The sequence below is a fragment of the Podarcis pityusensis genome (assembly GCF_964106645.2).
Source record: "Podarcis pityusensis genome assembly, chromosome: 3".
Lineage (NCBI taxonomy): Eukaryota > Metazoa > Chordata > Lepidosauria > Squamata > Lacertidae > Podarcis > Podarcis pityusensis.
The window spans coordinates 116,670,909-116,697,196 of NC_138026.1; the positions used below are offsets into that span (position 1 = coordinate 116,670,909).

Consider the following 26,288-nt stretch of genomic DNA (forward strand, 5'->3'; position numbering starts at 1 on the left):
TTGAAATATACATTTGTTAAGAAACCAGAAGCATTTTTACTAGGAATCACAGGTAATGAGATAAATAGGAAAGAAAAGAAGTTATTTCTATATGCAGTGACAGCAGCAAGAATATTAATGGCCCAGAAATGGAAACAAGAGGAGCTACCTACGATAGAAGAATGGAGAATGAAAATGATGGACTATGCAGAACTTGATAGACTGACAGGAAGGATCCGAAATCGACAAGACCAGAGATTTACAGAAGATTGGAAGAAATTTACAGAGTATATGCAAAAATTAAGTGATAATCAGATAACGTTTGTAAGTTTTAATGAAGCTCTGTGAGAAGGAATGTTAGAATATTATTTAAAAGAAGGTTTAATATATAATAAAAATACAAGTATAATGTTAGGAATGTGGAAGAAGTAAAGTTATGAAGGAATTTCAGACAGGCTGAGGGAAGTCCAAAAAGAGAAATGTAATGTAATTAAGATGTATGAACCGTATAATTTTATATTGGAAAATGAATAAAAAAATATTATAAATTATATAAACAATTTAACAATTTAATAATAAATAAGGTTTCCATTACCAGGTGTCTTGTCACATCTTCTGATTTTGTTGACCAACTAAGAGAATAGAGACTTGGGCCCCTTTCTCATTTCTGCATTTTTATTTTTAATTTACATCTGTTCTCGTTTGTGTTTATTTATTATGGATGATGGAACATAATCATTAATTTGTATGTGGGGTTTTTTTGGGGGGGGAATCGCAAAATAGGGGAGGAGCTCATAAAAATACAAGCATCACAGAAGCAAGCATATTAAGCAAAAATGAATCCAAAACTGTGCAGACCAGAAGAAAAGCAAATGGAAAATGTAAGGAGTATGGGTTGCTCGTGCGTAAGTTGCCGCCTCTCCTGGCTATGTTGCCTTGTTTAAACCTTTCTGTCTGGACAGCCCTTCACTTCGTGGCTGCCTCAGTTGCTAGCAGAATCCGTCAGTGGGCGTTTCTTAAACCTTTTCCAACATAAAAGTTGTTTGACGCCAAGTCTCCTCCTACTCTCCCTGCGCGGAAGCCTTCTGCGCAGGGAGGGCGTGGGTAGCGGAGGACCCATGCTCTCCCCGCTGGTGTCCGGTGAAGAGTCCTGGAGCCCTCTCGCCGATTCCCCCATCTGCCCCCCTTTATCTCTGGTGTTGCGCTGATTTGCTTCCCCATCTGCTGAGCTGCCTCTCTCCCTGCTGGGCCCTTTTCCAGCATCATTTGAGAGCCTCCCCTCCGCCTCTAGCTCCGATGTCAGTTCCCTGACATCCACCTCCCCCCCCAGGACCCCCTCCACCCCCGGCCCAACCTGTTGACCCAACTTCGTCCCTTTCTTCGGCCGACGATGCGGGGAACCCCCGGAAGGAGCTGTCGCTATCCTCTGAGGATTCAAAACCCGCTTCCCACCCGCTCTGATCCCTTCCCGCGGGGTGGGCCTCCCAGTCTGATTCTTCTTCCTCCGAAGTCTCTTCTCCCTCCCCTTCGGAGGCAGAAAAACCCACAAAATCCTCTTCATCGTCTGTGGTTCCAAATTGCTCCTCCCAGAATCTCGCTAGTGGTTTGGGTTTGTCCGGGAACAGGCGGTGGAATTCCTCCACCAGATACCCGTCAGTGATTGCTTCCGCGGGAACCCACGTGTTTTCTGACCCGGGTTCTCCCTCCCAAGCTACCAAGTACTCCACCTGGCGTCCTTGCCACCTTGAATCAAGTATTTCCGTGGCCAAGTTGTGGTGCTCCCTCTCTTCTACCTGCGGGTGTGTGGTGACTTCTCCCTCTCGCCCCGGGAATCCCCGTCCTTCCCTGTACGGTGAGAGTAGGGACCTATGGAACACCGGGTGTATCTTCATGCTGTCAGGCAATTTGAGCTTGAATGCCACGGGGTTTATCTGCTCTGTTACCTCAAACGGTCCCAGCCGCCTTGGCTGCAACTTCTTGCACCCCCCCCCTTAAAAGGTAACCCTTGGGTTGACAACCACACCCGATCTCCCACCCGTATGGTCTCCCCTTCCCTACGGTGCTTGTCTGCCTGCCTCTTGTAAATTTCCTTGGCCCGCTCCAAGTTCATCTTATTCCCATGGACACATGCTCATTCCCGTGGACACATGTTCAGCGTTATTGTACGCAAATTCAGCCAGCGCTAGTTTCTCTACCCAATCGTTCTGCCTCTCGCTGACGTAGCAGCGTAGGAATTGCTGGAGTATACTGTTCGCTCTTTCTGCTTGTCCGTTGGTTTGCGGGTGTCTTGCCGTTGAGAAGCTCACTTTGACCTGCAGCAAGCACATGAGCTTCCTCCTGAAACGGGAAGTAAATTGTTTCCCGCGGTCGGAGATAACCCTCGAAGGAGCCCCATACAACCTGAAAATGTGATCTACAAACAACCTGGCTGTTTCCTCTGCCGTGACCACATGTGAGCAAGCTATAAAATGGCACACTTTTGTTAGTAGATCGACCACTACCATGACCGCTGTCTTCCCCCGGGACTTGGGCAAATCGGTCATAAAATCAATGGACACCACCTCCCAAGGTCTCCCCAGCGTGGGTAAGGGTTCCAGTAATCCTGCGGGGGCAGCCCGCTCCCCCTTTGCCTTTGGCAGCGGTCGCATCCCCGTACATATTCCCGTACATCCTCCCTCACCCTGGGCCACCAGAACTGCCTGGTGACGAGCATCATGGTTTTGTGCTGTCCAAAGTGTCCAGCTGTGGGGTTGTCGTGGAGTTGTTTGAGTACCTTCCCCCGTAGGGTCTCCCCCGGTACATACAGCGCCCCCTTATAGTACAGCACCCCTTCCTTCTCCTCAAACCCTCCTTGGGTTTCTCTTCCGTCTCGGAGTTCCCGGATTTTAGTTTGTGTGAACACGTCGTTTCTAGTGTGTCCAGCCAGTTCTCGTTTCCCCACCAAGGTTCCCCCACACACCCATCGGTCCTCGGGGATCACGTGTCGTATCTCCGGCGGCCCCTCTCCTTCCATGTACTCCGGCTTCCGGGAGAGAGCATCTGCTCTCATGTTTTCCTCTCCTGGCACGTATCGGATTTCGAAGGAAAACTTGGAGAACTCCTGTGCCCAACGAATCTGTCTCTGGTTGAGCACTCATGCGGTCCTCCAGTATTCCAAGTTCTTGTGATCTGTACAAACCTGGATCTTGTGCTGCGCACCTATTAGTAGATGTTGCCATCAACGAAACGCCGCATAGATCGCAAGCAGTTCGCGGTCATACACAGTATAGTTTTGCTCCAACTTGTTCAGCTTTCTCGAGAAAAAGGCACATGGTTTCCATTCCTGCTTGCTCCTCCCTGGCTGCAAAAGAACCGCCCCAATGGCTCTGTCGGACGCGTCGGTCTCTAGTCTCATGGGTTTCTCCAGATCCACGTGCAGGAGCTGCTCTTCCGATGTGAACGCCTTCTTCAGTTTTTCAAAGGATTGCTGGGCCTCCTCTGTCCAGCTGAACTTCCTTTTGCTACTGAGACAATCTGTGATGGGTGCTGTCAAGTGGGCGAAGTTCTTGATGAACTTCCTGTAGAAGTTGCTGAACCCTAGGAACCTCTGCACATCCTTCCGGGTTTTGGGAGCCTTCCACTCCAGCACTGCCTGCACCTTGCTTGGGTCCATCGCTAAGCCTTTGTCTGACAACTTGTACCCCAGAAACTCGACTTCTCTGGCGTGAAACTGACATTTTTCCAGCTTGACCCACAACTGGTGCTTCTGCAGTCGTTTTAGCACTTCCCTGACGTCTCTGACATGTTGCTCCTCATTGTCCAAATAGATTAAGACGTCATCCAAGAAGGCTACACAGTTCTTGTACAGCAGGGGCCCCAACACGTGGTGCATGAAAGCTTGAAAACAGGCGGAGCCCGGCTGTAATCCAAAAGGCATAACTAGGTACTCAAAGGCCCCCAGGGGTGTGAACATTGTGGTCTTCCATTCGTCCCCCTCTCTCATCCTAATCAAGTTGTATGCTCCCCTGAGATCAAGCTTGGTAAAAATTTCCCCCTGCCTCACCCGTGTTAAAATGTCGTCAATCCTGGGCATTGGGAAGGTCACTGGTTCCGATACCAAATTGACGGACCTATAGTCCACCACGAGCCTGGGTTGATTAGTGTCCTTTTTGTCCACAAAGAACACCGGACTGCCCCCTACTGCTTTTGATTCTCTTATGAAGCCTCTTTTCAGGTTCTTGTCAATAAATTCCCGCAACTCCTTCATCTCCCTGTCCGACATGGCATACAGTTTACCCACCGGTAGCTGCGCCCCAGGGAGCAAGTTGATTTGGCAGTCAAAGGGCCTATGGGGGGGTAGTCTATCTGCCTTCTTCTCGCTGAAGACCTCCTGCAGGTCAGCATATTGTGGTGGCACCTCCCCTTTCGGCTCCACAGCTATCCCAGCCACCCTGGCCACGGTCATTCTTGGGGTTTCCCCCCCTAGACAGTGTTCCAAGCAGTAAGCGGACCCAAAGGTGACCGTTCTCTGATGCCATGCCACCACTGGATCATGTTGTGCTAGCCAGCTCATCCCTAATATTATTGGGGGCCCTGCCAGTGAGGCTACGTGAAATGCGATGGTCTCCGTGTGCCTGGAAACCCTCATTCTCATTGGTGGGGTCTGGTGCGTCACTTCCCCTCCCAGAAGCTCCCTGCCATCAATGGTGGTTACTTGCAAGGGGAAATCCAGGGGCAGCAGGTGGAGCTGGTGCTCTAGTGCAAAGTCCTTGCTGAAGAAATTGCAGGAACTGCCTGAATCCAACAGCCCTTTCACCTTGACTGGGTGCCCATTCAGGAGTTCTAGCACCACTTCTATGGCTATAGCCGCCCTGGGGGGGTCTGGTTGGGGCACTTCTATTGGTTGCTGGCCTGGCTGCTGTGCCCGCTGAGTGGCAGCCAAGCGTTGGCGTTTCCCTGCTCCTGCCCCTTTACCATCTCCTCCTCACCCCCTGCAGCTCCCACCATCCCTTGCCAGGCCTTTTTTTGCAGGCAGACCCTGGCAAAATGTCCTGGCCACAGAGGAAACACTTCTTGGTGGTTTTCCCATCCTTTCCCTCCCTCTTGCGACCTTCACTGGAGTTTGAAACCTCCCACACGTGCGCCCCATCTATTTCCATTGGCTCCGCCGGCGGGGAGGGCTGCCTTGGTATTTCAGGAATGCGGTAGTCATGGTAACGTTGCTCTCTCCCTTCTCGCTTCTCCTGGGCCCGCGCTTCCTGCCTTACACCAATCGCAAGCACAGCCTTGGTCAGCTGATCCATCGACTGCGGGCGGGGTGCGCGGGAAAGTTCGTCCTTCACCGTTGGGGACAACCCCTCCTCAAACAGCATTTGAATGGGTTCAGAGTCCAATTCCCATCCGAGCCGGTGGACTAACATGGCAAAGCTGACTGGTTCCCCTGTTTGCAGCCTATCAGTTCCCGCCGAGTCACACTTTGCTGTAAATCACTGGAATACATCGCATCCATCGCCTGGAAGAATTTCCTCAGGTCTTTCAAGGCGGCATTCTGCGTTGCCATTAGGGGCCTGATCCATTCTCTGGCCCCATCCTGCAGATGTCTGACAATATAGGCAACCCTCTCCCCATCGTCTGCAAAATCATTCTGTTGCAGTTCCAACGCGTACTCTATTTCCGTTCGGAACGCACTGTAGTCCTGGGGTTTCCCTCCAAATTTGTGTACCAGTCCCGGTACCTTCCTTGCTACGGGGGTGGGTCTGACCTGAGCATCCTGAACCTGCCTTTCGTCCAGCCGCGCTGTCAGAAGAGCCACATGCTGTTCCAAATCTCGGTTCCTCTCCACCAGATTTTGCACTCCAGCTGCTCCCTCCATGGCGCCAGCTTCTCCGGTTTTGCTCATGATGCTGCCTGCCTGTCGCCGTGCACAAGCGACGTCAGGGACTGACGGATTGCTGTAAGGAGTATGGGTTGCTCGTGCGTAAGTTGCCGCCTCTCCTGGCTATGTTGCCTTGTTTAAACCTTTCTCTCTGGAAAGCCCTTCACTTCATGGCTGCCTCAGTTGCTAGCAGAATCCGTCAGTGGGCGTTTCTTAAACCTTTTCCAACATAAAAGTTGTTTGACGCCAAGTCTCCTCCTACTCTCCCTGGGCGGAAGCCTTCTGCGCAGGGAGGGCGTGGGTAGCAGAGGACCTGTGCTCTCCCCGCTGGTGTCCGGTGAAGAGTCCTGGAGCCCTCTCGCCGATTCCCCCATCTGCCCCCCTTTATCTCTGGTGTTGCGCTGATTTGCTTCCCCATCTGCTGAGCTGCCTCTCTCCCTGCTGGGCCCTTCTCCAGCATCATTTGAGAGCCTCCCCTCCGCCTCTAGCTCCGATGTCAGTTCCCTGACAGAAAAGTTTCTTTCTTTGTAGGTACATCGGTACCTTGGTTCTAAAACGCCTTTGTACTCAAACAACTTGGAACCCAAACGCTGCAAACCCAGAAGTACCGTATTTTTCGCCCTATAGGACGCACTGGCCCATAGGACGCACCTAGATTTTGGGGGGGATAAAGGGGAAAAAATTATTTTCCCCCTCCCAGGCGCGGAGCTGGGGCGGGGGAAGCCCAAGCTTCCTCCGACCCCAGCCCCCAGAACGGGACCCAGAGCCATGCCGAAGCTGCGTGCAGCTTTGGCATCGCTCTGGGAGATTGCGGGGCTGGGGGAGGGGGAAGCCCTCCGCCAGCCTCCAAACCAAGTCGGGAGAGAGCGGGATGGCGCGCTGCGCCTCCCCGCTGTCCCCCGAGTTTGCGGGGCTGGCGACGGGGAGGAGCAGGCTTCTCCCCCCCACCAGCCTTCTAACCAAGTCGGGGGACAGCGGGGTGGCGGCGTTCCGCCTCCCCGCTGTCCCCCGAGCTTGTGGGGCTGGCAGTGGGGCTCTCCTGAAGCCTGGAGAGCGAGAGGGGTCGGTGCGCACCGACCCCTCTCGCTCTCCAGGCTTCAGCGAAAGCCTGCTTTCGCCCCATAGGACGCACACACATTTCCCCTTCATTTTTGGAGGGGGGAAGTGCGTCCTATAGGGCGGAAAATATGGTAAGTGTTCCAGTTTGCGAACCTTTTTCAGAAGCCAAAGGTGCTCCGTTTTGAGTGTTATGCTTCCGTTTTGAGTGCTGCACTTCCGTTTTGAGTGTTACACTGAGGTCTGTCTGTTTTTGCTATTTACTTTGTGTGTTTGTTTTTATGGCTCTTTTTGTTTTGTTTTTGTGACTGTGTGTAACCCAGTTCAGCTACTGATTGACTCTTTGTGTGACTGCAGTACATTGTTTATTGCTTTCATATTATGGATCAACTGTCTAGTTCGATAGTAAAAATCACATTAAATTGCTCTTTCTGGGGTTGTTTTTAGAAGTCTGGAATAGATTAATCCATTTTGCATTACTTTCTATGGAAAAGTGTGCCTTGGTTTTGGAACGCTTTGGTTTTGGAATGGACTTCCGGAACGGATTAAGTTTGAGAACCAAAGTACCACTGTACTGCAATTGTGGTTGCATCAGACTGCATTAAAGCAATTCTCCTAAACAACATTCCTCTTCCTTTCCATCCAGGTGCCGTGAACGTGGCAGCTGATTCAGTGAGCTGACGGGAAATCTGTTAATTGATATGGAATGGGGAAAACCGCACCCAAAGTACAGCACACGTTGTGATTGTTTGAGAAAGGATGTTCTCCAGGTAAATCCTAGGAAGTTCTCCAAGATGAATAAATTGCCTACAATGAGTTAAGAAAAAAGGGGCCTGGATGGTTCAAATGCTGACAATTGCAGAAAATACCTGCTTGCAGCATTTCCTTCTCAGATGCACAAATGTGTGTTTCAGCATCTTTTTGGCACGGCAACACTATAAGTGGAGAGAACCTCCTTGTTCCATTGAAACTTGACTTCCTTCTGCCTTAGAGTGCCTTCCCTTTGGCAGAGAGCTCAGAGGAAACTGTAGCCATGAGGTTCCTTTACCTGAGCTTTGCTCTGGTCTTCATCCTCTTCCACGTTGTTGCAGGCAAGAGGGCAGCTCAATCTTGTGGGGGGGGGGAGGGAGGGAAACATCTGCTGCAAATGCAGAAGGTCTCAGGTTGAGTCCCAGGTATTTTCCCGATCGGCAACCCTGAAGAACTGTTGTGTGTCAGTGTAGACCATTCTCTCTTTTCTGTAGTATAATTCTTTATAATTTCCCCCCAGACATATTCACAATGATAATCCTATCAAATAGTCACATTGTTTCATAAATTGACTTTTCGCCCCCACTTCCACAATGTTTTTACTTAGACCTTTTCTACTGCATTATATATTTATCCGTTACAAAAAGTTTCTGTACTGCAGTTATTTTAGCATTTTCCCTCTGCTGCTCTTATCCTGCCCACAATTTCATCTGACTACAGGTTGTTTTAAGTCCACAACAGGCCTCTATTCTTCGAGAAACATTCATCATTGTGATCTCTTAATTTCTGTGCATATGATTTTCTAGCTACTGTACATAAATAGTTTAGTCCTCGCCTTTGGAACCTTTGTCCCTCTTATGCCTGTAAGAAAAGTTTCAGGCTTTTGGGGGATAGCCTATTTCAACATTTTCTTCATTTCATTATATATTGTTTCCCAAAAACCTTATATACACATCCTTTATTAGGCCTAGCTAACCACACATTATCAGACACCATATACAAATTGTGCAAAATACGAGCTCAACATAACAAAGTTTGTCCCAGTCAGATCTTTAACTCCAGGGAAAATCAATTTGCATAAATAATACAATACAACACTAGCACATCACCAATTAATTAATAACCACTAAATCCCTTTATAATGGCCCAGTTTTTCTACATGGACATCACTCAAAAATTCAGCCACTATTAAAATAATTTGATCATTCCCGTCTGAGAGCAGATCCTGAACCATTGGTTTTCCCCAAAAAACTTTAGCTTTTTTGCCTGTCCACCACATATAGAAGAATGAGCCATCTCTTTGCTTACATTTCCAACATTTACTTGCCACATTTTTATACATCTTGGCCAGTTTATTTGGCATTCAATACCACCTGCACCTCATTTTAAAATGATTTTCTATAAGTGTATAAGGAGCAGTAAATTTCATTTCCTTTTTCCATGACTTCTTTTCCAAGATGGATGCAAATGATGGATCATTTTGGTCATACTTCTTGATATTCTATAAATTGGGCAAAGTCGGAATTGCTTCCTGGAAGTAAAGGTGTCTTTATTGATTCAGCTAATAATTATCAGTTCCATATTTGCAGAGAATCAATTAGAGATTTAGGTATAACCATACCAAAGGATATCACCCAACTAGCCGTATGTAATATAAACAAAGTACCTAATGAGGTTTCTTTATATAGTGATAGAATTACAGAATCAGAGAATTGGAAGGGACTCCAAGGGTCATCTACTCCAGCCCCCTGCAATGCAGGAATCTCAGCTAAAGCATTCCTGACAGATGGCCACCCAACCCCTGCTTAATAACCTCCAAGGAAGGAGTGTCCACAACCTCCTGAGGAAGACCATTCCACTGTTGAACAGATCTTACTTTCATTAATTTCCCCCATATATCTAGTCAGAATCCTTTTCTTGTAACTTGAACCAATTGGTTAGAGTCCTACCCTCCAAGGCAGGAGAAAACAAGCTTGCTCCCTCTTCCATGTGACAGCCCTTGAGATGGCTATCATATCGCCTCTCAGCCTCCTCATTTGCAAGCTCAACATACCCAGCTCCTTCAGCCATCTTCCACATAAGGCTCGGTCTCCAGAGCCTTGACCATTGGACAGCCTTCCTCTGCTCCTCTGGTCAAATTGATAATTACATATTTAGTAAGGATATTCTTGGAGTTGCAGAACCCCATAGACATTTCCTAATTAAGGAATTCCTTTTCTGGAAATATTTACTACATATATGACCTGGAATTATACTCCCACTATAGATTATTCTGGGAATAATGTTTGTTTGAGAGTATTAACCCTTCCGCATAAGGGCAGGTTAAATGAGTCCCATCTATTAATATATAAAGAAAACTCATTGATTACTTTGTTTAAATTACATGCTACTAATTCGGTGATATACATTGGTATGATTATACCTAAATATCTAATTACTCCCTGCAAATATTGAACTGATAGTTCTTAGCTGAATAAATAAAGTCACTGTTACTTATATGAAGCGATACCGACTTTGCCCAATTTATAGAATATCTTGAGCAGGGCTAGCATTGGTTGTCCTCTGATGTCTCTGTGCACCAGCAACCATAACAGAAGATCCAGAAGTAAATTTGGCAAAAGGTTGCTTCAGTTGTTTCTGGAATCCAGGTTTCTGTTCTGTTCAGTGTTTCTAAGCTATGACACACCGGAGGCTTGCACAATTTACTGGAATTTCGGGCAGACAACCAAACATTAGCACAGGGAAAATGGATGGATTGTTAGATAACAAAATCTCAGACCCTCCAACATTCTGCCAATTAAACTTGGGACTTGCGTCTTTCAGTGCCATACCCCGGGTAAATGAGCTGGGGCTTCCCCTCTTCAGCCCCCGGTTGTTGTTGTCTCCTTCTCCTCCAGTGGGGGCAGCATTGGGCAGAGGAAGAATGGCTAATGGGTCCAGTGGGGGCAGCCTGATCTGCATCACCAGCAGTCCCCCTCCTCCTCTGCTTCCATGGACTAAAGCGCAGCTGCCTTTTTTTCACTAAAGACATTTATCTTTGGGTTCTGAGCTCTCACAAGAGCCAGATGACTGGCAAGGGAGCTCAGGACAAAAACCGGGACAGCCAATCAGAAACTGGGATAGCTTCTGTAATTCTGTGATGTCCCAGTTAAATCAGGACTGTTGATGGATAAGCAATCTTGTCTTGATATCAGGCATAGTGGACCTGTGACCCTCTGATTGTTCTTGGACTACAATTCCCATCATCCATGAACTGCAATTCCCACAAGCCCTGGTTTATTCTGTGTGGGTTGAAGCCAAAGGGAGAGGGGGAGGAAATTATAAGCAGCATGAGGATGAGCTGAGCCCACTCAAGGTAGCCACCAACACTACCTCCCCGCCCCCCGCAAAGGTGTTATGATATGAAGGCAACTCAGCTGCAAACTGGTAGCTTGAAAACATCACATGATGTGGCTAGCTGTGGGAAAGAATCTTCCCGGAAGTTCACAGGCTTCAAGAGTTTGTTTTCTGAGTGTAATATGAGACCTTCCTGTTGCGTATGTGTGGGAAGTCTTTGTCACTTGCTTGCTGAAGTCTGAACTGATCGGACATGTTTTCTGTAGTGCTGCAAAGTCAGAAATAAAGAGATGTAAAAGGATTTCTGACTATCTCCTTTCCCTGCTAGGGAAGCAAGGAGGGAGGGGTGTGCATTTTCCACGCTGGGAAATGTCGCCTATCGAGATCTATCCTGGACTTGCGGGGATTGCAGCCAGGGCAGATCACTGGTAAGCAAGCCAGGAGTCTGGGAGGGTTGCCAGCCTCTCCCTAGGAGGCTTGTTTTCCAACAAAAGGTACCCTTTCCTCAGTCCATTTCAGTGCCCCCTGCCCCAACCTGGTTTCCTAACATTGTTTATCCTTTCCACTGCTGTTTTCTTTCTCCTCCCTGGAGTCTTCCAAACCAGTCAATAATCCCATTGTGGAAGTATACCTGAAGGAGCATCTCTACCCTCATTATTCAGCCCGGACACCGAGGTCCAGCTCCAAGGACCTTCTGGCAGTTCCTTCATTGGGAGAGGTGAGGTTACAGGGAAGTAGGCAGAGGGCCTTTTAGGTAGTGGTGACTAAGGAACTAAGGGCAACGGGACCAGTGTGGTTTTGGTCTAAGACCTGGGAGACATGGCTCATGGGAGAAAATGATGTACATCGCATTGAGTTCTTTGGGGAACGTTAGGAGAGAAATGTCCAAACAAACAAATTGAAAGTGGCATGGATATGTGTTCCTATGTGTTGAACTTTAAATATCCTTTTCTGCTTGTATTTTATTTTAATTGGCATCTGCAATTATACTTGGCTATGTTATGAATTAATGTATGTAAATTAAAGTTGAAAAGAAAGACCCAGATCAATGATTGAGTCAGGGATCTTGATCACTAGGCAGCAATAGCCCTTCCCGACTCTTCAGTCCCACCTCCCCCTGGCACCTCCCTGGGTTCCTTCTTTCATTCTCAAAATTCCACATAACACCCCTTTAGAAAATTCCAAGTCCTACTCAGAGTACACCCATAGAAATCAATAAACCTGATGTGCATTTAGCAGCATTAAATACCACTCTGTGGCCTATGGGCACCCACAAGGCAGTGGCTCCTGAATAATCAGCTCCAGTTAGGTCATGGCTCCAGTTTGGGTTGAGTTCAGCCTATCCCACCCGTGTTCACATAACCAACTTGGCAGTGGAACCCAAGCTCTGCCTGGGGGCATGAAAAGCATTGGCTGCAGTTATCTCCTCCTGGGACACAGGGATGAGAACTTCAGTCAAGAGGAATCTTGGGCAGATATGATGCGCTTCCTCTGGAGGTGGGCCATATAAATGCTTTTTTAAAAAAATGAAAAAATACAATTTTAGATTTGCAGGTTAATATGCGTTTAATTAGATGATCATCTGAACAGACTGATTTTTATTTCATTCTCTGCTTTCACAAATGGATTGATCAGGACCACTTCCACAAGCAAAGATCCAGAAGAATCAGCGTAACAATCAGGCTTTCATACCTATGGATGTGGGCTGCTCACTGATGTCACTCAAGGGCACATCATTGTGCATTGAAGCCACAGTAAGCCGGAAGAGTTAGACCAGATGGGCAGCGTTTGGTGAGTTCCTCCTGGCAGAACCCCCCTTTTCCTCTTACATTGATTATTGTCCTCCTGAATAAAAGAAAGAAGGAAATCTGTAATTGATGGCACTTTCAGGAGCCTGGAGTCGGAGTGCTCACCTTCAGGAGATGAGGGAGGATCATAGAATTGTAGTGTTGGAAGGACTCAATGGAACATTTAAGCCCACCCTGCAATGCAGGAATCTGTAGCAGAAAGGAAGAGGACATGCAGGCCCAGTCCCAGAAGAGCTCTCAGAGGAATTTGCAAGATCAGTGCCGACATCCCCTGACCCATCCTGGATGTCAGGATGGGCCACTGGCAGCCACTGACTTTGAGGACTCCATCACAGGCTTGCATAGATCTATTAAATTATTTCTCATCTCCAGCCTCAGATTGCAGTTGCTTTTCAATTCATTTCTCCAGTATTTCTAAGAGGCAGTATGAACTATCACCATTGTGTGTATCTGAAGAAGTGTGCATTGCACACGAAAGCTCATACCAAGAACAAACTTACTTGGTCTCTAAGGTGCTACTGGAAGGAATTTTTTTATTATGTTTTGACTACGGCATACCAACACAGCGACCTACCCGTAATTATCACCATTGTTGGCATTCAAGAATTCCTCTCCTGGTTCAGGTCCTTAGGGACCATGAGGTTTCTAGCTCCGGGTCTACTGGATATTGTGATGTATTTTTGTACTTCAGGTGAGGTCTGGAAAGTGCAGAATGAAATGGGACTCTTTGTTGCCAAATCACATATGTGTTCTTGCAGCAGCAGCAGCAGACTGCTGGCTCATCCTCACTTACTCAGCGCTGTCTTAACATTTTGGAGAGTTAGATCAGAGCCGCCATTTTTTACTGACCATGGGAAGTGCAGCTTGCACAGTTTGCACCCATATGAACATCTGTGGCATCAAAATTCCCTGTGCACAGATGAAAACCTTGAGGCTCTAATGCTTAAAAGAAGATGCAGAACCTAGAAGTGCTGCATCAAAACTGAATCCAAATTTAGACATCTAAAAATAGGGTTAATATACCTTGGGCGTATTATCTGCTACTCTGATCCATAAACTGATCAGTGATTATTTCCTTTAGCACAAGCAAAGCCCTGCTTTCTCCAGTGAAGTCACAGAGTGTAGATCAGGAAACAGGATTAAAAATTAGCAAACATTTGGACGAGTGGGACCACCAAGTCATGGATACAACTTACTCCTACAGCAGCGTTCATTAGGACCACAGGGGATGTTTGTAATCTCTCCAAAGGCACAATTTGCAGTGATTGGGCCCTGGCAAAATCCTCCGAAGAGTCCACACAATGGAGGTTGACCTGTGCAAAAGAGAGGGAAGTAGATTTTCATCATTTGAGAGAACTCTTAGTGCAATACAGAAACGTTAATTTGACGGGCGTTTTGATTTGAGCCTTGGAATAGCACTTCAAAATAAACTGTCATTATTTGAAAGAACTTCTTGTGCAAAACATAAACATTCATTTGACTGATGTTTTGTTTTGAGCATTGGAATAGCACTTCCAAGTATGAGAGCCTGAGGTCCTGGACCAGGAAATGGGAGACCAGCCTTCAAATCCAGCCTCATCATGAGGCTCACAGAGTGGCCTTGGGCCTCTCAGGGTCGTCGTGAGGATTAAATTAGGAAGAACCACAGAAGGCATCTTGAGCTCCATGGAGAAAAAGGTGGGATATAAATGCAATGAGTAAATAAATATTCAAAGCCTTCTGTTACAGCAAGTCAGTATTATTATGTCCCAGAATACCGATGGGGAGATCGAGGCTGAGAGTGAAAGCCTGGTTTACCCGAGGCCAGCTGGTGAGCTCATGGTGGAGTTTTACAGATTTGGATTGTCAGGCACGGGAAGTCCTGATTTGACAGATGCTCCGGTCAACATCATCAATGTTACATAGAATGGTTGATTTGGGGGGGGATCTTACCGGTCCTCCTGGGCTTGCTGTCCGGAAGGTCCTCATTCGAATCCCCATGATCGGTTGGGCTCCCTCGGCCAGTAAAGCGAGCTGAACACCCAACCCCAGCGTTGTTTGCGACTGGACTTAACTGCCAGGGGTCCTTTACATTTACCTTTTTGTTTTTATATATATTTATTTACTGCATATTTATCTCTTTTGTGAAAAGAAAACAACTCAATGGATATCACTTACCCAAGCAGCAGATTCCGTTGCTGCCACAGGAGACCCCTATAATTTCTCCATTGGCACAGTTTCTAGTTACTGGGAATTGGCAAGTTCCTCCTAATCGTTCACATCCAAGTTGCCCTGTGTAAAAATGACGGGAAATAATTTTTTTTAAAGGGGGCAAAAGGGTTACAACTACCGTATTTTTCGCCCCATAGGAAGCACCGCCCTATAGGACGCACCTAGTTTTTTTGTGGGGGAAATAAAGAAAAAAAATTTTCCCCCCCAGGCACGGGGCTGGCGCGGGGGAAGCCCGAGCTTCGCCTGATCCCATCCCCCAGAAGAGCCTGCTATCCGCAAGCCAACTTTTACAGGCTTCTGCTGCCTCTCAACCTGCTAACTACTGTTTCATTGGCCAACATCATCTTACCGGTCCTCATGGGCTTGCCGTCTGGAAGGTCCTCGTTCGAATCCCCATGATCGGTTGAGTTCCCGTTGCTCGGTCCCAGGTCCTGCCCACCTAGCAGTTCGAAAGCATGTCAAAGTGCAAGTTGATAAATAGGTATTGCTGCAGCAGGAAGGTAAACAGTGTTTACGTGCGCTGCTCTGGTTTTGCCAGAAGCGGTTTAGTCATGCTGGGCACATGACCTGGAAAAACTGTCTGAAGACAGACGGCGGCTCCCTCAGTCAGTAAAGCGAGAGGAGCACACCAGAGTTGTTCGCGATGGGAATTAACTGTCAGGGGTCCTTTACCTTTACCTTTATATATATATTTATTTACTACATATTTATCTCTTTTGTGAAAACAAAACAAGTCAATGGATATCACTTACCCCTGCAGCAGATTCCATTGTAGCCACAGGAGACCCCTTTAATTTCTCCATTGGCACACTTTGTAGATGCTGGATAATGGCAGTTTCCTCCTGCTAGTTCACATATAAATTGCCCTGTGTAAAAGAGAAGGGAAATAAATACGGGGGCAAAGGGGTTGCAAACTACTTTTTTTCCAAACTAGAACCCTGCGTATTTAATGGGATGACCAACTTTTACAGACTTCTGCTGCCTCTCAACCTGCTAACTACTATTTCATTGGCCAACATTAGCAAGGGTCAGATTTGTCCTCCTTCTCTGCCAACACTCCAGCTGATTCTTGAACCTTGTAAGGGTGCTGGCACTTAGCTGCACCCAGCCACTTGGGTGGCGTATAAATCATAAAATTATGATGATGATGATGATGATTACTGCTCCTGGGATCTTTTCAGCACAGCTGCCAAACCTAAATTTTACAGGTTGCTAATGGAAGACGAGAAAAATGAGCAGATAATGCACCCACATAACTGGCCACTAAGTCAGCCTTCATTCCATTCTACTGAAGGTTCCCCTTTGCTTTCAACATCTGCCAATCAGAATTACTGCTGTTCTGAGCTTCAGAACTACCTTGCCATTTGCTCCCTGTCTGAGAATGGTATTTTCTGTAATCTTCCCAGTAGTGTTGCCAATGTGTCTAGCTCAGCTCACACCCAACTGTGCTTGCTATAGTAGTCTTTCTTGGCTCCCAGCCAGGTGAGAAGAGGGTATGGCCCACCCATTTGCCCAGTGGGCACCATCTCTTCATTGGCTATGCTCATGGGATCCTGAGGTGGCAACTGTGGGCATTCTTTAATAAAGAAACTTGCTGGGTTAGGTCTACAATAGAATCCTTCATCAGATTTTTACTCTTCATAGATCCAGGACCTCTGGAATTAGGAAGGACTTGGGGATCATGGACACTAACTTTTCAAAATTCAAAGCAATATAAATGACCACCATGGAACCTGCCTTCTTGCTCATTCTGCATCCTGAACATTTCTGCTTTTGCAAAAGCCATGTATTCAATTTCAATATTAAATACATTGTTAAACACTATCCTCCTCCACCACCCCTTTTTAAGCAGCCAGATAGAATAGGGAGCAGCCAATTCATGCTGTTGTTCCACCTACAGCAGTTTCTCAGGGTCTCTGGCAGGGGAAATACCTGGGACTGAACCTGAGACCTTCTGCATTTCCAGCAGCTACTCCCTCCCTGTGCCCTCTTACCTGCAACAACATGGAAGAGGATGACGACCAGAGTAAAGCTCAGGTAGAGAAACCTCATGGTAGCAGTTTCCTCTGAGATCTCTGCCAAAGGGAAGGCACTCTAAGGCAGAAGGAAGTGAAGTTTGGATGGAACAAGGAGGTTCTCTCTTCTTATAGTGTTGCAGTGCCAAATCCGGTAACAGTCAGCACAGCATCTGAACCCTCCAGGCCCCTTTCTCTTAAATCATCCTAAGCCATTTATTTATCTTGCACATCATCCTAAGATTTACCCACACAATCACCTTTCTCATATATTGACAATCTGTCCTGTGCTCCAGGCTACAAACAGGCATTTCATGCAACTCTCAGCATCCAAACTCTTCTGTCTTAACTCATCCTATGCAATTTATTCATCTTGGAGAACTTCCTAATATTTACCTGCAGAACAGCCTTTCTGCTGCTGTTTTCTTTCCATATCAGTTAACAGATTTCCTGTCATCTCACAAAAGCTGTTGCCAGCTTCACAGAACCTGGATAGAAAGGAAGTGGAATTTTGGGTAAGAGCTTGGCTGTAATGCAGTTTGATACAACCTCTTTGGGTTGGACTGTTCAGTTTGACTGCAGTAGCCATACCTACCAAGAAAGAAACTTTTCAGTGTGCTTTTCTCCTGGTCTGTACCTTTTTGGATGCATTTAGCTTAACATGCTTGTTTTTGTGATTCATGTAGTTTTATGTCCATTGCCGCCATTATAGGCTTCCCACACAAACACCCACATAAATCAATGACTTCATCCCATCATCCATAAGTTATAAAGACAAGCAAGAACAAGAAATGTAAGAATTAACAAAAACAAAGAAACCACCAAGAAGATATTCTTGGGATACTGCCGGGGAGACAAAGTCCATCATGGCCCCCAAGCCGTCTCCGGACGTCCATCCATCTCCCGTAGACATGCAGTATCAGCAATTAGCGACACGAGCTCCAGAAATAGCTTGCCACATTCCAGAGCTCATGCACGCTCTATCAGCAGATAATGCACAGCGAAAGATGCACGCAGGAGAGTATTATTTACAAGTTTATTCAGCGTTGGTCAGAACAAAGAAAACATGACTGCCTGCTTCAGTGTCTCTGACACAGAGAGAACGAAAGCATAGACACAACAGAAACATCCTGTGAACAGGAAATACGCAGACTCTGTGACTCACAAAGCCTGCTCCCTTTTAAGGTGGAACGGAAATATCCTAACATCCTCCCCCTTTCCGTGTAACCTGTAGTACCTGTGGTTCAACCCAATTGCAACCTCTGTACATAAACCTTAAGTTGTTCTCTGTTAACAACCTTAGACAACAGATCAGCAGGAATTTCATTTCCTGCCATGTAGGACACCTGAATGAGTCCTTTCTGAATACACTCTCTTGAACGATGTAGCTTAATCTGCAAGTACTTGGTTCTTTGCTTGCAACTCTCTGAGTTCAGCAAAGCCAAACAGGATCTATTGTCTTGATACACTTGTATAGGACATTTCACAGAAACTCTGATGTCCTTAAACAGTTGCATCAACCATTCACAATCCATGAGTGAAAATGACAGCATTGAGTTCTGCTTCACAGGAACTTAGGCTCACTGTCATCTGCTTCTTGCACAGCCAGTCAAACAGACAGTGGTTGTACATGTAGCATACTCCAGAAGTGCTTGTACCATCCGTGGTGTCACTTCCAGAACTAGCATCTGCAAAGATTTCAAGACCTCCAGTCTTCTGACTGGTGAATCTCAGCCTGTAGTGCAAAGTCCCTTTCAAATAGCGGGCTATGCGCTTCAGAGCTTTCCAATCCTGAACAGTAGGATTGTTGGCATGTCTGCTAAGCAGGTTACAGCTTAAAGCTATGTCAGGTCTTGAACATCTAGCAATGACATTCAACTTGCCTAGAATGCATCTGTACAGCGTAGTGTCAGAAAACGCTTCAGCAGTACTATCTACCTGGTAACCTGTCACCATCGGTGTGTCTGCTAGGTTTGCATCAACCAAATTCAACCTGGTTAATACATCAGCAATTTTCTGTGTTTGGTGTACCAGAAAATTACCTGCTTGGTCCCTCTCCACCTGCAGAGAAAGATAGTTGGATACCTCACCAAGATCCTTCATGTCAAAGTGCTCCTTCAGCTGAGCTAGGGTGCTTTGGTACAAAGCCTGATTCTTCCAAAACATCAGAAGATCATCAACAAAACATAAACAATACAGTTTGTTTTGCCCCTCCTCCTTGACAAACACACATGGATCAGCTTTGCCCTGGTGAAAACCTAGAGAAAGCAACGTCTCAGTGAGTTTTGTGTTCCAACACCTGGCACTCTGCTTGAGACCATATAAGGATTTCCGCAGTTTACAGACCATTCCCTTCTGTATCTGCATTCCATTAGGTGGAAGCATATACAGCTCCTCCCCCAAAATCCCGTACAAAAAGTTGTATTAATGTCATGATGGGAAACATGCAGTTTCTCCTCTGCAGCAATCTTGAGCATCAGTCGAATGCTCTCATACTTGACGGTGGGTGAGTAGGTCTCGTGGTAATCCTGTCCTGGTACTTGTGAAAAACCTCTGGCAACCAATCTGGCTTTGTGTCTGACAACCTTGCCATTCTGGTCTGTCTTGGCCTTGAAGACCCATTTGCTGACTTCCGGTCAGCGCCATCAGCTAATGGCGGATTCCCTTTGATCTCAGAGGGGATCGGCTCCGTGGAAATCGGGTCCTGTGCGCTGCGGTGGAGCGGGGACCCTTATAAATCGCAGGCAGTGAAGCCTGCGAACGTGGGGACTCGGCGGGCACCCTTCAGCGCCCCCCCAACTCGCGAGGAAGCCTCTTTTGAGGCTTCGGAGCGGAACGGGGGAGAGGCGCGGTGCTGTGAGTTGATTGCTGCTTTCACGGAGCAAAGCCGCATTGCCGTTGCCGGAGAGCGCTGATTTCTACCCTTGAACAATTGGATCTTAAAAGAAATACCCGTGAGTAGGGGGAATTGGATCGCTAAAAGATTGACTGAATTGGACTTATTTTAAAAAGACTGACTGAATTGGGCTTATTGGAAGAAAGATAAAGAGACTTAATTGGCTACCGCGGTGGGAGGTATAACCAGGAAGTCTGCCTCCCGTTCTGTAAATAGATCAAAGCATAGAGACTTTTGAGCTAAAGCTGGAAATAAGTTTGCAAAGAGTTGTTTTCCGACTTGAGAACTTTTCTGAACCTACCCTTCTAAAAGCAGCGAAGGAAGGGGGTTGTTTTGGACTGTGTAAATCTGCATAAAAAGACTGTTTTGGACTGTGTAAATCTGCATAAAAAGAGGAGAAGTGTAAAATTTACCTTCCAGACCTGGGAACGGTCTGCTTGTGAGCTAAGTCTATTGCTAAGACTATTGCTTTTAAACTTGCGTCTCAGCTGTCAAAAGCTGTCAAAAGAAGGACTTGCTGACAGCAAGGTGGATACATTGTGGCAAGCTTTGGTGAAAAAATAACGGGAAGGTAACTAAATTGGAACTGTTTTTATTCCTCGGCTGGAGTTTTTGTTTGTTTGTTTGTTTGTTTTTTACTTCAAGAAGGAAAGTTACTCCTTTGGACTATTGCAACAGTGTCCACCTAGGGGGACACTTAGAAATTGCAACAAGGGGAATTTTCCACTGGTAAACAGGAATAGCTTATCTGAGAGTGACCTTGGCTTCTTGGCTGCTTCATTGTTATGGCAGATGGGAAAGAAAAATTAGACGCGTCAGTTTTGAGGTCTGGGAAACCTTGGGGGCACCGAAGGCAATCATCTGCTGGCCTTCCTACGACATCTATACAATCTAAGTCCAGCGGAATGGCAGAAGAAGTTTTAGCAAATGCACTGGCTAAGATTAATGAAACTCTATTACAACTTAGTACGAAGGTCGAAGAGACAAATAAGAAGGTTGAAGAGACGAATAAGAAAGTTGATACTGCAAATAAAAAAATTGATTTAAACACAGAAACATTAGATAATTTGGGGGGAAAGGTGAATAGCAACACAGAATCTATCCAGAAATTACTGCAGGAATCGAAATCGATGCAGGAAAAAACTGCTGCCGTGGAATTTAAAGTAGAGCAGCTGGAAACAGAGAAGGTCCCAGGCCTACAGAAGGAAATTGCAGACCATAAGTTGACGCTGTCTATGATTGAACTGAAAGAAAAACAGACGAATTTAAGGATTAGAGCTATCCCTGAGTTGGAGACGGGCACCCTGACAGATTTTTTGACACAAGAATTTGCAGAATTTTGGAAATCGGAATTGAAACAAGAAGATTTTAAGATCGTGAGGGCTTTCAGGCTAGGAAAAGGAGGAAAAAAGATTAAAATAAGGGATTGCCTGATTACCCTCCGATCTAAAGAAGAAAGGGATAAAATTTTGGGTCTGCATTACCAGAAACCCTTGACAATTCTGCAATCAAAAGTGGAAATCTTCAAAGACATACCGAAACATCTTTTGGATTTAAGACACGACTTTGGAGACCTGGTGGCCCTGTTGAGAAAAAATAAGATCCTCTTCAGGTGGGAATTCCCTCAAGGCCTATCTTTTAGTTTCAAAGGAAGAAAGATAAAAATAAGATCAGTGGAGGAAAAGAATAAGTTTCTGAGCACATACGAAGAAGACCTACAGAAAGGACTTGGAAAAGAGCCTGTCGTACCGGACAAGAGTCTACAAAAAAAAGGGAAATCAACGCCACCGACAGATATAGACAAACTATTGGGGGCTGTTGGGGGAGAAGGAGAGTAATTACACTATGACACTGCAAGTACTAAGCTGGAATGTTAATGGACTGAACTCCCGGGGGAAAAGGGGGAGAGTATTTCATATATTAAAAAAAGAACATTTGGACTTGATTTGTCTACAAGAAACGCACGTGACAAGGATACATAGGAGAATTTTGACGAATAAAAGATTAGGAGAAGAATTTATTTCATCAGACAAAGTTAAAAAAAGAGGAGTAGTACTTTATGCAAAAGAAAGCCTGTCACCGAAATTTTTATTTAAAGATGACCAAGGAAGATTTATTGCAATTGAAATACAATTACAAGGTCAGAAGTTCCTGATATTAGGCATATATGCACCGAATGAGGGAAAATCAGAATTTTTTAAGAAACTGCATGAAATCTTACTGGACTATTTAGATTATAACATGATTTTGATGGGAGATATGAATGGAGTAGTGTCTACGAATATGGATAAAGCCCAAAGACAAACGGTGACAAAAGACGGCAGACTACCAAAGACGTTCTTTGAAATGACTGACAACATGGATCTTGTTGATATTTGGAGAACAAAGAACCCCTTGGAAAGAGAAGGAACCTTCTTCTCTGAAGCTAAAATGACATGGACAAGAATAGACCAAATTTGGATAACTAGGGGACTGGCCCCGAAGATAAAAAAAAGTGGAAATTTGCCCTAAAATTTGCTCCGATCATAATGCAGTGAAGATGGAAATGATATTAACGCCAATTGGTTCTTTCAGATGGAGGATGAATGACTCCCTGTTCAGGAATGAGGAAATTACTAAAAAGGCCCAGAAAAATTTGAGAGACTACTTTGAGATAAACATGAACACCATGACCGAAAAAAGAGTGATTTGGGATGCAAGTAAAGCAGTTATGAGAGGGTTTCTGATACAACATAATGCAATTAGGAAAAGAGTTCAAAATGAGAAAAGGGAAAAAAATTTGGAGAAAATAAAAGATGGAGAAAAGAGACTGAGGACGAAACCGAAATCACAGGAGATCCTAAAAGAGATAAAGTTATATCAAGTACAATATATGAAATTGACAAATCAGGAAATAGAATGGAAGATTAAACAGATGGGACAAAAGACATTTGAATCAGCGAATAAGTGTGGGAAACTGCTGGCATGGCAAATGAAAAAAAGACAAAAACTCAATACTATTACGAATTTGGTAGTGGATGGAAAGAACATACAGAACCCTGCGGAGATCAGAAAGTGTTTTCAGAAGTATTTTAAACAGCTATACACGCAGGAGACTCAGAAAGAAATAGACATTGATCGGTTTCTCAGAACAAATGGATTACAAAAAATCTCTCAAGAGAGTAAATCAATGCTAAATTGTAAAATAACTGACCAAGAGATGGAAGGAGCCATTCAGAACATGAAATTGGGCAAATCTCCAGGGCCAGATGGTTTGACTGCAAAGTATTATAAATCTCTGAAAGAATGGTTAATACAGCCTTTGAAGGAAGTTTGCAATGAAATATTGGGGGGGGGGGGGAAGGCACCCGAGTCGTGGAAAGAAGCATATATTACACTTATACCGAAAACAGAATCGGAAAAGACACAGCTTAAGAACTACCGTCCCATATCTTTACTTAATGTGGATTATAAATTTTTTGCGGAAATTATGGCTAAAAGATTAAAAAAGGTACTAGTGGAAGAAATTCATAAGGACCAAGCGGGCTTTCTCCCGGGGAGGCATTTGTCAGACAATACGAGGAACATAATTAATATTTTAGAAAAATTACAAGTTAATATTAACACTAAAGCAGTTTTAATATTTGTGGATGCGGAGAAAGCCTTTGATAACATTTCTTGGAGTTTTATGAAGAAAAACCTACAGGGAATGGGGGTAGGCCAAGGTTTTGAAAACGGTATAGGTGCAATTTACTCAGAACAAAAAGCTAAGCTAATTGTGAATAACGTAGTTACAGAAGAGTTTAAGATTGAGAAAGGAACAAGACAGGGTTGCCCAATCTCCCCATTGCTTTTTATATCGGTCCTGGAGGTCTTGCTTAACATGATCAGGAAAGACCAAATGGTTAAAGGTATACAACTCGGAGCTAAACAGTATAAATTGAAAGCTTTTGCTGATGATTTGGTTTTGACATTACAGGAGCCAGAATCCAGTACTAAAAGAGTATTGCAATTAATTCAAGAATTTGGTCAAATAGCAGGATTTAAGTTGAATAAGTTGAAAACTAAGGTGTTAGAGAAAAATCTCACAGAGATCGAGAAAGAGAGATTTCAGAAGGAGACAGGATTAATATTGGTTAAGAAAGTGAAGTATCTAGGGGTTCATATGACCGCTAAAAATGTGAATTTATTTAAAGATAACTATGAAAAATGTTGGATGGAAGTGAAAAAGGATTTGGAAATATGGTCAAAATTGAAGTTATCATTGCTGGGCCGAATCGCTGTGATAAAGATGAATGTATTGCCTAGGATGTTGTTTTTGTTTCAAACACTGCAGATTTTGGACAAGATGGACTGTTTCAAGAAATGGCAGAGAGACATTTCGAGATTTGTCTGGCAGGGCAAGAAACCTAGAATAAAATTTAAGATTTTAACTGATGCTAAAGAAAGAGGTGGATTTGCCCTGCCAGACCTTAAACTCTATTATGAATCAGCCGCATTTTGCTGGCTGAAAGATTGGCTGCTTCTTGAAAACACGGACATTTTGGATCTAGAAGGTTTTAACAATGTTTTTGGATGGCATGCATACTTGTGGTATGACAAGGTCAAAGCACACAAAGCCTTTAAGAACCATATTGTCAGGAAAGCATTGTTTAATGTCTGGGTGAGATATAAGGATTTGCTGGAAAGTAAAACACCAAGGTGGCTGTCACCAATGGAGGCCAAGGCTCTGAAAAAAATTAATATGGAGACAAATTGGCCAAAATATTGTGAAATTTTAGAACAAGATGGAGATAGATTAAAGCTGCAGAGCTTTGACAATTTAAAAATTAAAGTATGAGACTGGCTTCATTATTATCAAATAAGGGAGGCTTATAATTTAGATAAGAAAATTGGTTTTCAGGTGGAAAAATCAAAATTGGAAACAGAATTGTTAGATCCTAAAACCAAGAATCTGTCAAGAATGTATAACTTGCTGTTGAAATGGAATACTCAGGATGAAACGGTTAAATCTGTCATGATCAAATGGGCACAAGACGTTGGACATAATATTATGTTTGCTGACTGGGAACAGTTATGGACCACAGGTATTAAGTTTACGGCATGTAATGCCTTAAGAGAAAATATAATGAAAATGATTTATAGGTGGTACTTAACCCCAGTCAAGCTGGCAAAAATTTATCATTTGCCCGATAATAAATGTTGGAAATGTAAAGAGATTGAGGGCACATTTTTTCACCTTTGGTGGACATGCCCAAGGATCAAGGCCTTCTGGGAGATGATTTATAATGAAATGAAAAAGGTATTTAAGTATACCTTTCAGAAGAAACCAGAGGCCTTCCTTCTGGGCATGGTCGGCCAATCGGTGCGAAGGGAGGATAGAACCTTTTTTTATGTATGCTACAACAGCAGCAAGAATACTCATCGGAAAGTACTGGAAGACACAAGAATTACCCACCCGAGAAGAATGGCAGACGAAAGTGATGGACTATATGGAATTGGCTGAGATGACTGGCAGAATCCGAGACCAGGGAGAAGGGTCGGTGGAAGAGGACTGGAAAAAAATTAAAATATATCTTCAAAAGCATTGTAATATTAAAGACTGTTAGAAAGATGTTGGAAAAAGAAAATTAAGCAGTTTTCGTAGATATGGGATAAAGGATTAAGTAAAAATGAGCTGATGAAATTGATGAAACAAAGGATGCTTAATTACAATATTTCAAATTAAAATACGTAAATGAAAATAAGGTTGGAAGGATTTGCTGAAAAAAACAATCTGAACTAGAATACAAAACTGGGAGGTGAGAGGAGGTCAAGGAAATAAGTAAAGGGAAAAAGTTATGTAAAGGTTTAATTTGCTTTTGTTCTATTTTAATTCAATGCTTTTCTATATTTTTTGCTCTGTTTTTTTATCCTATTTTATTGTCTTTTTTATCCTGTTTTATTTTTTACTTTTTGCTCTGTTATGGCTATGGTTAAATTTATCTTTGTATTTTGTACTGTTTTTTTCTGGGGTTTTTTGTAACTTTAAACTCGGAATAAATATCATTTAAAAAAAAAAATGAAGACCCATTTGCTGCCAACCAGTCTCATTCCTGGGACTACCGGTACCAGCTCCCAAGTTGGTTCCTGTTCAAGGAATCAACTTCAGCCTTCATGGCATTAAGCCAAGGCTCAGCATCTTTAGAGGTTAACTCCTGAACCTCTTTGAAGCTTGAAGGTTCCCACACCTTCTCTGAGCTACTAAGAACAGCAGTTGCTCTCTTAGCAAACTCATCAGCAAATCTCTTTGGAGGTTTGCCCTCTGTGGCTCTTTCAGATCTGCATACTAGACACAAGTCTTCTGGACTCATCTCCTTCTTCTTAGGAGAAAAGTGACCAATGGTGAACAGTGGTTCTTCCAG

General features: G+C 44.7%; 1 protein-coding gene across 4 annotated transcripts in view; it reads right to left on the reverse strand.

Annotated features, from left to right (window-relative positions):
* The window catches only part of LOC308474636 (uncharacterized protein), a 158,425-nt gene that overhangs the window by 30,661 nt on the left and 101,476 nt on the right, over positions 1-26,288 (reverse strand). Inside the window, exons 1-5 of one of the 4 annotated variants that reach the window (XR_013984787.1) lie at positions 16,989-17,822; positions 15,747-15,860; positions 15,344-15,433; positions 13,980-14,096; positions 12,535-12,820 (exon numbers count right to left, since the gene is read on the reverse strand). Coding sequence is in view for 1 of the 4 variants with exons in the window: in XM_081001191.1 (XP_080857317.1) it covers positions 14,941-15,054; positions 15,344-15,433; positions 15,747-15,860; positions 16,989-17,046 (376 nt within the window). In the remaining 3 variants the exon portion in view is untranslated. Of the gene's footprint in view, positions 1-12,534; positions 12,821-13,979; positions 14,097-14,940; positions 15,055-15,343; positions 15,434-15,746; positions 15,861-16,988; positions 17,823-26,288 lie in introns of those variants that run through there. The other 3 variants (XM_081001191.1, XR_013984786.1, XR_013984785.1) reach the window with 3 other exon arrangements.